Raw genomic sequence first — 12,263 nt, forward strand, 5'->3', positions numbered from 1 at the left:
ATACCAGGTGGAGGAAGAGAACCTTGCCGCCCACCAGGGCCCCTCTGTGCATCTGTCCCAATCGCAGCCCCTCCCTCCTTCCAAAGTAGCCACACTCTTGACTTACGGTCTTTACAGTAAGTCCCTACATACAAACCTTCAAGTTGCAAAATTTCAACGATGCGAACATGCGTTCATGTGTCCGATCGCGTAAGTCAGTTCACGTGTCTGGCGTGCATTGTCATGTGTGTGTATCCTCTACAAGTGGTTGTGCTTTTGTGTGCTTTACAGTACTGTACAGAGTACAGTAATACAGTATCTTTACTTCAAGCCCAGGATGTCCGGAAGCAAGCGTAAAAGCAGCAGTGATTTAACAGGTACAGTGTAGCTGATTGTGTTAGTTGGGTACCTAGGCTAACTTTGTTGGACTTACAAACAAATTGGACTTACGAATGCACTCTCGGAACGGAACTCCTTCGTAGGTAGGGGACTTACTGTATTTCCTTATGTTTATTTATGGTTTTATCACCCTAGTGTGTATCCTTAGACACTGTTGTTTAAGTTTTGCCCATTTTTTAGATGTCTTTTAAGCTTCTTTCAAGTGACCACTTCCCTCCATCTATTTCCCGTACAGTTTATCTGTTGAAGACTCAGGTTGTCTAACCTGCAGCTTCCTGCTGTCTGGGTTTTGCCCTTGGTGCATGCCAACACATCCAAGTGCATGCATTCTTAATGCAAATAATCACCTGTTTTAAAAAAACCTGTATGCAAGCTATGTTCTTAAGGAGGGCATGACCCACCATAATCGCTTTCTCATGAGTGTGTGGGCAAAGGGAGCTCTCACGATAGAAGTAAATGAAGCAGGGAGAAAAACGTGATCTGGGGGGAGCTCTCTGTGGAACTAGTGATTTTTGAAATTTTTTTTTTTGCAACTGGAAGTGACCGAGGAATGCTTCTCTTTAATGTCTTCCACTATAGTTTGCTTTAGTAGGGAACACATTTGCAATGGGCTCTGGAATCACGTTATGCTCCAGGGTCCAGGGTTGTATCCCATTAGGTTTTATCAGAGATGATTGCATAATAGAAGCCTGGATGTAGTAAAAACCTAAGGAATCTAAACCACTAACCAGACTCGCCAAATGTAATAAATATAAATGATAGATGAAAGGAAGAGAGATCTGGTCATTTACTTATGGTTTGGAGCAATAAAAGCAAGCTTTACATTTTTTTCTTTAATCTTAGCAGGCAGTCACATGAACATACTTATTAGCATTTTCAAAAGGCTTTATCAAATATTGACTTACAAAAGAAATGTATCCACTTAACGGTGACCTCCAGACACCCCCGATAAGTCCAGGACCCTAAATTATATGCTCCAGGGCTATGGCACCCACACAATGGACAAAAGAAATGAACAGTGTCATACTCGGAGATGGAAGGTTTTTTAACGCTTAAACTTAAATACGTATGGGGACTGTTTTGATGTGCACTGGAAAGAAAAAAGCTCCCAAACTGATGGATACAATAAAAAAAATCCAAAAGTCAAGAACGTCTTAAAATATACACACTACTATATATAAAAGAGATAACCAACAAGGACTTACTGTAGAGCACAGGGAACTCTACTCAATATCTTGTAATAACCTATAACGGAAGAGAATGTAAAAAAAGTATATATATATTTATATGTATATGTCTAACTGAATCACTTTACTGTACACCTGAAACTAACACAACATTGTAAATCAACTATATTTCAATTAAAAAAAAAAAGCCGAGAGAGAACAACCAAGGTCAAGGCACTCTTCAAACCCAATAGGCCACAGACACAACCTTTAAAACTTTACTACAGCATTAGTTGTACAGCCACAAAAGGGGCCTGAAAGACATGGCGGGGATAAAAGTAATTAGACAGAGGCCTTAACTGGTCCCATCCTGGTTCTCTATTCTTCTTGCTTTCCTTGGTTCTTTTAGGGATTGTATTTGTGAAAGAAATCAGGAGTGTGCGTCCTCCTCACTGCTAACAGTGGGGCTGGGAAGGAGCCATGGTGGAAGGTAATCAGAAGAAGGGCTTAGTGCAGATTCGACAGCAAGGCTGACTTCTCTCCTGGGCTCAGGAGGTTTTAAAATCTGCTGGCAAGACTGGCTCCTGGGGCTTCCCTGGTGGCGCAGTGGTTGGGAATCCGCCTGCCGATGCAGGGCACATGGGTTCGTGTCCCGATCCAGGAAGATCCCACATGCCGCGGAGCGGCTGGGCCCGTGAGCCATGGCCGCTGAGCCTGCGCGTCCGGAGCCTGTGCTCCGCAACGGGAGAGGCCACAACAGTGAGAGGCCCGCGTACCGCAAAAAAAAAAAAAAGAAAAAAAAAGATTGGCTCCTGTTCTTAGCATGTAGATGGTAAAGTGATTTCCAACCCTGGTTGTTACAACGCTCTAGGGCATTTCCAATACAATGTATGTGTTTAAAATTCTCAAAACCAAATTAACCTGAATTCGCTGAAAAGGCATATGTGATTCAGAAGATTTTTTTCTTAGTTATTGTCTGGTTTACCTTTCTGAAACGCTTGATACTCCTTCTTGGAATTCCTTCCTGCCTGGGCTCTGTGACAGTGTTACTCTGATGTTTCAAGTCTAACCCTCTGCCTTCCTGGCTGGCTCCTGCTGGTTCCAGGCCTCATCTCTGGATCACTAAAAATGCCACAGAGCTCTTCCTTGAAGGCTTCTCTTGTCCCTGCCCCCCAACTCCAGCCCCCACCCCAAAGTCCTTCGTGGACTCCTCTTCTCAAGATTTCCAACTCCAGCCTCTAAGAGCTCCCCGCTGTACGAAATACCCACCATGTGAAATTTCTCAAGGGGAGGCTGGGCTGGGGCCCAGCAGCGATGCTCAAAGATAGAGCAGAACTTGGAAAGGGAGTTAAATCTACCATGGCTTCCGGGCTTCTATTAATTCACTTCTAAGGCTGGGTTGGGCTCGGCCTAAGCACGTTACATGCATTATGGCATTTAATCTTCACACCACCTCTCTGAGGAAGCACGATTATACCCATTTTCTACACTTGAGATTTAAGCTAGGAGAGGGCGGGCGCTAGATGAAGCAGAGCTGGGCTGTGAGCCATCACACTCTTCTGTCTGAAGCAGGGGATTTTGTCCTGTCTCTGGACAAACAGACTGGCTGGATCAGGGCCTGGCAGGAAGGTGAGTCCAAGTCGCCATGATGCAGGAGTAACCAATCAAAAGGACCAGGAGCTCAGCTAGAGTGTGTGTGTGTGTGTGTGTGTGTGTGTGTGTGTGTGTGTGTGTGTGTGTGTGTGTGTGTGTGTGTGTGTGTTAGAGTGACTTACTCTGCGTGGATGGTGGTGGTAGGTAGTGAGGTACGATTAAAGAGACAGAAAAATGCTCACAGGAACGAGCAGTTGCCCTCAGATGGATCTCACATCACAGGTCCCTGCCTACACATACAGCCCTATTCCGACTAGAACGCAGGGAGTTAAAAATGAAACAGCCCTTGAAACTGAAACCAAATTATCCATGGCAATTTATTAAATAACTAAGGTTTTCTAGGCCTTATTAAAATAAATGTTTAGTGTATTTTCTTATCCTCTGACGTTCACTTCTGCACTTGTCAGCACCTGCCGGCAGTAGCTGGAGTAATCTGGCCAATTTTGCTGTATGTGCAAATCAATTTGATTTCCCCCCCCAAAAAGATAAAAATCAGTAAAGTGATTAAGTTACAATTAAGGCATGTCATTGAAAGCACAGATAACAAGAAAAGGCTGAACAGGACACGCCCTGAGGTCACCACTGACTTCCTCCTACTCAAATTAAATGAGTTTTCCCCTCATTCTTCTTGCCTGCTCTACTGTATGGGGTATTCCGGGTGATCAACACGACTCCTCCTACTTCTTGAAATTCTCTCCTCTTTTGGCTTCCATCATGCTGTCCTTACGCCAGGTTCCCTTCTTGGCTCCTGTACTGGTTCCATAAATGATAATCTGTTCAACCATCCACCCATCCATCCATCCATCCATCCATCCCTCCATCTTATAGATATTTAATGACCCAGTGTGCCAGGCACTAGGAAAAAGGATGGGGCATATTTATGCCTGGTTTTACAGTTGAAAATGCTTTTATATTATTTCATTAATTTCTTGCTACAACCATGTGAGGTGGCTATTGGTACCTTCATTTTACAGAGGAGGAAACAGGTTCTGAGAGGATCTGGGATTTATTCATACCAGCATAGCCAGCAGGTGGCAGAGTCTGGACAGGAATTCAGGTTTTCCTGCCAGTAAGAATTCATAATGGCATGCTCTTACATACTGGTCAAGTAGAATTTTGCAACTAGTCTCATCATTCCTAATTAAATGTCATGATGCAGTCAATACATATCTATTGAAACTGTGCTAGGCTCTGGGGGATGCAAAGTCTGGGTCCCTACCCTCATAGAACTTGTGGCCTAGTAGGGGAGATATTAATTATATGTTTACACCACAAACATTTGCTTTTAAGGTATGAGGGAAAGTGGACCTAGTTATGAAAATCAGGAAGTCTTTCAAGAGGAAGTAATCATTAAGATGCATTCTGAAGGATGAGTCAGAGTTTTGGGAAGAGGGGATGAAAGAAAATCATATACAGAAAAGGAAAAGCACATGCAAGGGCCCTGTGGCAGGAAGACCCAATGTGCTGAAATTTTAAAGGCCAGCTTGACTGGCATATAGAGACTGAAAGGGAGCCCAGCACAGGATGTGGTTCAGACCATGCAAGACTGTGTAGCCATGACAATGATTTTTACTTTGAGCTTCAGAGCAATGGGTAGACACAAGTTAAGAGAATGACATGATTAACTTCTTTGATTCTAACTTCTGTGTGCAGAATGAATTGTAGAGGGGCAAGAGTGGACGCAGGGAAAACAGCTGGAGGGCTTCTGTAGTTGTCCAGGTGACAGGTGATGATAGCTTGGACCAGAGTGGTGGTGGTAGAAATGGCGAGAAGAATCCCACGGGTGCCCCCTGCTCTGCTCCAGCCCATTTTCTCCCTAAACCCTGTCACCAGAGTGTGCTCACGAATTTGCAGTACACGGAAGCTTGCCCACACTTCAGGGCTCTGCAGGAGTCTCCTCTCCCAGGAAGCCTTCTCCAGATAATGCTAGTCCTCCAAGATCTTTCAGAAGCTGAGTCTACCTTCTGTATTGTTCACTTCAAACCTGCTTCTTCTCGACGGCTTGGCTGTTCTCCGATCCTTTCCGGAAGATGCCTTCATTTCTCTTGTCTTGTTTTCTCCCTTTGGAAAGTAAATGCTCTGTTGGCATTTGCTGAATGGTGTCAACAGGGCTCCTCTGGAAATGACATTTGTAAATGATTACTCATGCCAAATGCCTTTTTTTTTTTTTCCTAAATTAAACACTGGTTGCTTTAAATCTGTCTTCATGATCTTGTTCTATCAAAACGTATGTCCCAATTTTTCAATTCTTTTCTCTAAACTCTTTTCCATATATCTCCTAGTGGAAAGCAGTTTCAGGGGGAATGGAGTGGGGGTGTGTGTGCGGTCAGCAGTGTAATTAAACAGGAGCTATCTGACCAGAATTCCTATACCTTTGAATGGGATATTTGATTAATCCTTTCCACAGGCACCATTATTCATGCCTTGATGGAATCTCATTTTATAGCCCTTAATACACGGACCCAATTTATCCACATCACATTGTATTCTAATACTTGTCATCCAAGTTATTAGCTATCTCCTTCTCAGTGTAAAATCATCAGCAAGTTTGATTAGCTTATTCCCTGGGGATGATGGGGAAGATAAGAAGAGACACAGTACAATATGACCACCAAGGGTTTGGCATCAAGAGCAGACAGCTAAGTGGAATCCACTTACAGAGCTGGGGGTGGCCACATAAACATCTGCCCCCCGGGAGAGGGTGTCTGTGTGGTACCCAGAAGCCACAGCCACAAAGGGTTGGCCGCGGTCATGCCTGGTGGCACCGAGCCATCGTCCTGGGTGGGATCACTTCAATAAAAAAGAGCGAGGCTTCTCTCCCTCCTGCTTCCTAACGTCCCCTGCCCCCCAAATATCCTTCCTGAGAGGCACAGCTCAGAAGCCCCTCTTTATTCCAAGACATCACTGCAGCCTGAAATCCCTGTTCTTCCCCTACTGGGGACCTGGCAGGCAGAGAATCTAGGAGGAGACGCGCAGTGCTGTTTATCGCTCTCTCACCAGCACAGAGTTGTCTCTAAGCAGCCAGCCTCTTCTCCCTCTTCTCTGGAACCAAGCCTGAGCCCTGGGACTCAGAGGTGGCTTCAGTCCTTTCTAAGCAAGAGAGAAGGGGCCCACGTGACCCCTATAGGATGGTGGGCTCAAAGCCCTCAGAGAGTTTCCAATGCCTCTTCCCCCCCCACCACCACCCATCCTCAGCTCAATCAGGCAAAACTCCCACAGCCATTCTGGGGTCCTTTTAAAAGCTCCCACCGTTTTTCACCAAAGATCCTTTATTAATCACCCTTGTGCTCTCCTGAGCCCGGCAAGAGGAGGATGAAAGAGGCTCTCTCTTTGTGGTGGCACTCCTTCAGGAGGTGGAGCCTCACTGCCTTCCCCAAGACTATGGGCTGGACCTAGGGACTTGTTTCTAACGGATAGCATCAAGCAGAAGTGGCTGACAGTGTATCACTCCTGAGAAGACGTCATAAATGGCCTTTGGACTCTCCCTCCTCTTCCTCAGATCGTTGGCTCTGGGGGCAGTGAACCGCTATGCTGTCAGCAGCCCTATGGGGAGGCCTAAGGTACTGAGAGCAAGGAACCGAGGCCTCCTGCCACCAGCCAGGTGAGCGGGCCACCTTGGAAGTGGGTCTTCAGGCGCCGGCCAAGCCTTCGGATGACAGCAGCCCTGGAAGACAGCTTGACTGCAACCTCACGAGAGACCCTGAGCAAGAACCACCCAGCTAAGCTGCTCCCACGTCTTGACAATAAATATTTATTGTTTCAAGTGGCTAAATGTTGGGGTCACTTGTTACGTAGCAGTAGGTTACTAATACACTCTCACTACCTCAGAGGAAGGCCTTGATCCCCTCCGTCCCTTCAATTCCCTTTTCAGGTTCCATCTTGATCTCCTTTCTGTTCAGGGAGTCTGATGTCCCTCTGGTACCCTCTACTGTCTGTCCCCGGCTTCTACTGTGGGTCCCCACAGTCTCGAGGGCTCTTTCCCGACCAGAGGGGGATGTAAGGGAGGAGCTCCCCTGTGGCCTGGGTTTGGAATTCTAGCTCCCTGCCTACGGTCCAAAGTGACATCTGGCATTAGGAGAATGACTCTTTGCAGAGAGCAGCCTTCCTCAGGCTATGCAATTCCCTCGTCTGTGAACTCGGTGGGGCTTAATGACTTTACTTAGGCCGACAGGCAGCAGGAAAAGACTTTGCAAAATAACCAAAATAACGTGTTCCCTTATGTATCATATGCGCCTCTCCTGTACCCTTTCTGCTCATCTGCAGCTTCTGCAAAAGGTCATGTCTCGTTTCAACTTTGCAGTTAAGTGCATCTGACACTAAGTGTGGATTCCAGAACTGGATGGAGATGTAATCTGGCTTAAATGTTGCAAGGTGCGCCCCGCTACCCCAGCCCGCTGGCTGTGTCCTGCCACAGTCATAAAGGAGGAGGAGATCCCATTCTCGCTTCTCTCATAATCGTACAAGAGGCACGATGTAGTTTTTGGTAAAAAAATAATTCAGGCAGCTCTTCCATCTGATCAAACCCTAGCAATTTTATATCTCAGTTTTACGGGGCAAGGTCAGACAGTTACAGATGTCAATATTTTGGAAGGCTTGGAAAAGTGGAGTGGACCTCAAAGCAGTGGTTCTCAAAGTACAATCCCTGGGGGAACAGAATCCGCATCACCTGCTGGCTTGGTGGAAATGCAAGTTCTCGGGCCTGACCCCAGACCCACTGAGGCAGAAACTCTGGGGGTGGGACCCAGTCACCTGTATTTAAACGAACCCCTCCCACCACCCCCAAAGGAACAATTCTGATGCACGGCTAAAGGCTGAATATCACTGACTTAAAGGATTAAGTATCTAAATCATTCATTCATCCATTCATTCATAAGACGTTGACTGAGTGCCTACTATTTGCCAGACACTCTGGGGCGATGAAGCGGAACTGGAAGGAACTCCTTCCTCAAGGATTTCACGGTCCTCCCTTCCCTTGCTTTGTGACAAAGCGTGAGAAGAGAGGAGAACTCGAAGACACAGATTCAAGGAACGGAAACCACTCTTTACATGTAAGGAGTCTTTTCAATGGACAGGAGGCACACCAAAATTGTTTTTTTTTCCAGGAATGATCATACTCTCAAAATAGTAACTTTTCTAAAGTAAGTAAATGTGTGGGTTTAATATATCATGTACAGCTGGCTCAGCCTTTTTAGCTTAAAAAAAAAAAAAAGATTATGTGATCCCACCATGAATGAAATGCAGAACTACCTTAAAGATTCACTTCGTTTTGTGCCTGTCTTTTAACGAACAAGCTATTCTGTTGTTTCATCATCTTCCATGAAGTCACACTTCCTCCCCTCTTTTTCTGTAAGTAAGATGCCTTATTCAGCCTTAGAGCTAAGATGTATCGTGCTTCCTATGACTGGACTCGATATCTCTACATTTGTTAACTCATTTGATCCTCCCCAACCTTATAAAGTAGATGCAGCAAACAGGCTATATAGGTGAAGAACAGAGGCTGGAAGAGGCAGGAACAGGGACCCAGACCCATCTTTTTTTTTTATTTTTGCGGTACGCGGGCCTCTCACTGCTGTGGCCTCTCCCGTTGTAGAGCATAGGCTCCGGACGCGCAGGCTCAGTGGCCATGGCTCACGGGCCCAGCCGTTCCGCGGCATGTGGGATCCTCCCGGACCGGGGCACGAACCTGCGTCCCCTGCATCGGCAGGCGGACTCTCAACCACTGCGCCACCAGGGAAGCCCCAGACCCATCTTTTAACCCCACGCGAATTATCCTGTGCTGTAGTCGAAGCCCCACTGGGTCATTTTGCTGCTCATTAATTGGGGGAACATAAAAGGAAATATACCCTCTCCTAGAAGACCGCTAGTATGAACCACTGGCTAAAGCTCAATTGGGGGATTTATTTTTAAACATTAAAGTTCACGCTGCATTCCTCCGTCAGTACCATGGGTCATGAGGAACTGGCCACCAACTCTTCCGGGTCACCGGCACTGTGTGAGAATCTGCTCGATGCTCAGCAGATCTCGCTTTGAGAAGATGCTCCACATTTGTTCCTTTCTCAGGCCGCTTCAGTGACGTTCAAGGATTCACTGAAACACTATTGGGGCAGATAACTTTCCTGTGGTTACGCATGAAGTTGAGTTAATCCAGCCAAGCCTGGGCCCTCGGGATGATGGATGCCCAGTTAACCCGGCTGCTGCAGGGGTGGAAGGTATCACTGGTGGCCACAGAAGAAACCAAAGCTGTCTGGCTGGACCGTAACACACTCAGCCCCTTGACACAAGCAAAAGGCCTGCCCTGGCCAGCCAAGTTTATCCACCACACAGGCCTAGCGTTCATTTACGGGGGCGCCACAGCTCACCCACGAGGCAGCTAAGAGGCATCAGGAGACCGCTTCTGCCTGTTGCATTCTTGGGAATAACCTGGTGACTTTAGTTTTATGCAGCTGAGAAAATCTGAAGTCCACGTGGGCTGTGTAGAAAGCCACACAGGTATCTTTCAAGCCACATACAGAGCACGCAACTTGAGGTGAACCCAAATACGTCCTCCTTCACCATCGGCTTTCTGTAATCAAGGCTTTTTAGAACATCAAGTCCAACCCCTAGTTCTAATTCAGGGGTGCTTGTTGGCTTCTGCTGAGACACTGATTTGATTAGTGGCATTCCACGGAACTACAGACATGAGATGTTGAGCTTACCAGTGTTATGATTTATTTCAGGATTCTGAAATGGGGAACGCACCTATCGAAGGCACGCTGGAGGCTGCGAGATTCTGAGAAAGCATTTCACACATATAAATGGCACACGCGAGGAAACAATTTGCTGATGGTTACAATGCCGAAGCTGGGGACCATCCCATTGTGCTCTCCACCCTCACGGAGCGATGGCTCCACGGGAAACCGCTGGGATTAGATGATCCTGCATTTGGACACCCATACGCCGCCTCATTTATCTACCTGTGACAGGGACAGTGCTGGAAGAGAATCAAAGATGACAAATTGTTTCTGGTTTTAAAGGAGCTGTTCAGGCTGGGTGTACTCCCAGGGGGAACCAGGTTTCATGCCAGCAGCCATCACTTCATTCTGTTATGAGGCCACATTTTGGCAAACACCAACCGGCAGATGACTGCTGTCTCCTTTCACCAGCGGATTTAAAGACACTTGCTCTGAAAGCCTGAAATCCAGCCATTCTGAAGATGTGTACAGCACAGAGCAGACCTGCCCACACACTGCTGTGAGGCAGGATGTCAGGCATTAGACAAGAGTTCCAGATGAGAGGGATTTTTTTCCCCATGTTGAGGCAGACAGATAACAGGAGAATGATTCTGTAGGATTCCACAGCAGAGATACCATATCAGCAAATGACTCTGGGAAAGACTGACTTGTGTAAGATAAGGAGATAAAAATTCCTAGGACACTGGCCACTGGAATCTGCTTTTGTGGATACAGACCTCCCTCCACCCAAAGCTTCCAACTTCCCTGGGGGCAGGGAGAAGGCACACTGGAGTTTCAAGTTGGTTTCAAGACCCGAGCATAACCTGAGTCCTCCACCATGCCTCTCCCTACAGCCGCTGGTCCAGCCAAGGCTGGGCATCATTCTGGCTGTGACCCGTCTTCCTTCTTTCCAGCTGATGCTTCCTCTCTGGGAATTGACCATATAATTCATGGTTGATAGACTCAGTCCTCTGGAGGTGAACGTTCCTCAGCCCATCCACTTCGTGTTTCTTCTCCGCCATGTGCCGGAATTCACAAGGCTGGGGAAGTGCTTCGCTACGCTTACATATACAGATGCCAGGTGCCTATTCTAAGCATTGTGCTGGTATCGACTCATTTTATCCTCCTGACAGTCTTTGAGACAGGTACTAATATTATCCTCATTTTGTAGATGGGGAAACTGAGGCACAGAGCGATTGAGGCTTCGGCTGAAGGTCACCTAGCTGGTCAGTGGCAGAGCCACAGTCACGCCCAGACAGCTTGGCTTCAGGCTCTGGCTGGCGCTAACCCCTTGCTGCTACCTTTCCAACACAACCCGCCTTCAAACACAGCAGCTGAAGCCCACGTGGGTCCTGGTTAGGCCAGGCCTTTCTCCTTCCCAGGCCTCTGGATTCAGTGGATGCCCGGAGCTGGAGCACAAAGCCTGCAATGTGAAAAGACACAGGCTCATCTCCAATCCCCCTGACTGGTTTCAAAGTTCAGGCCAGACGTCCAAACGCTTATTCTGTGTTTGTTTGTTTTCAACATTCCACCATGATGCCCCCAGATGCTTCACAGACGGTCTCTCTGTTCTCCTTCCTTAGGCGAGCATCTGGACCCCTCCCCGCACACCTCCCACCTCTGGCAACACTCCTGCTGCCAGGGACTGATGTTCCCTGCCTCACCTCATTATACACTTCAGCTGAAAACTCCTATTTTCCACGTGGCAGCGAGGAGTATTTATAGCACAAGTCACATGCCAAGGTGTTCTCAAGTTTATCATTTGGAATAATAACCTTGGAGCACAGTCACCATGCCCATTCCACAGATGGGTAAGGAGAGGTGGGAGGTCACAGCAAGGTTTCCAAGGAGTCCTAAAGTGCCAGGTCTCTTGAGCCACTTCTATACAATCCTCTCTCCAGATTGCTTTCTCTCATCTTCCTGTTTAACAAACTTATCGAAGGCCTGGGAATGAGAGATGCTGTCAAGATCAAGTCATACTGTAACTGTGTCTGCACTCCAGTTCCCAGAATACTAACGAGCAACTCTAAGGTCCAGTGGCAGGAACATCAATGCTTAGCTTTCTGCCAAAACCCATTCTCATTAGTAGGCTTACATGCATGAAAGACATATGTGGAGTTTTCAGTCTGCACAATTCTCTCATCACCCGTTATAACTAATCAGAATGCTGAGCGGATTTATTCGCGTGCAGAACACAACCCACCGCCTTCAGCGTCTGCTGAAATGACCGTAACCTTCTTCTGATGGAATCTTCAGGCCAAGAAATAAAAGGTAGATCATAACCTTATAGGCAGACTGAATAACAGTCTTTCAGAGTCATCACTGTAAGACTGTTTTTCAAATACTTATTAAAGAA

At 46.9% G+C, this 12,263-nt stretch overlaps 1 protein-coding gene across 4 annotated transcripts in view; it reads right to left on the reverse strand.

The window, feature by feature from the left end:
- ATXN7L1 (ataxin 7 like 1) overlaps nt 1-12,263 on the reverse strand; it is a 239,121-nt gene that overhangs the window by 124,564 nt on the left and 102,294 nt on the right. Inside the window, exon 4 of one of the 4 annotated variants that reach the window (XM_060157271.1) lies at nt 4,227-5,258. The exons of the other annotated variants lie outside the window; for them this stretch is intronic. Within the exon in view, the coding sequence (XP_060013254.1) occupies nt 5,176-5,258 (83 nt within the window). The 3' untranslated portion in view covers nt 4,227-5,175. Of the gene's footprint in view, nt 1-4,226; nt 5,259-12,263 lie in introns of those variants that run through there. 4 annotated transcript variants of the gene reach the window in all.

The sequence above is a fragment of the Lagenorhynchus albirostris genome, chromosome 8, assembly GCF_949774975.1.
Source record: "Lagenorhynchus albirostris chromosome 8, mLagAlb1.1, whole genome shotgun sequence".
Classification (NCBI taxonomy): domain Eukaryota; kingdom Metazoa; phylum Chordata; class Mammalia; order Artiodactyla; family Delphinidae; genus Lagenorhynchus; species Lagenorhynchus albirostris.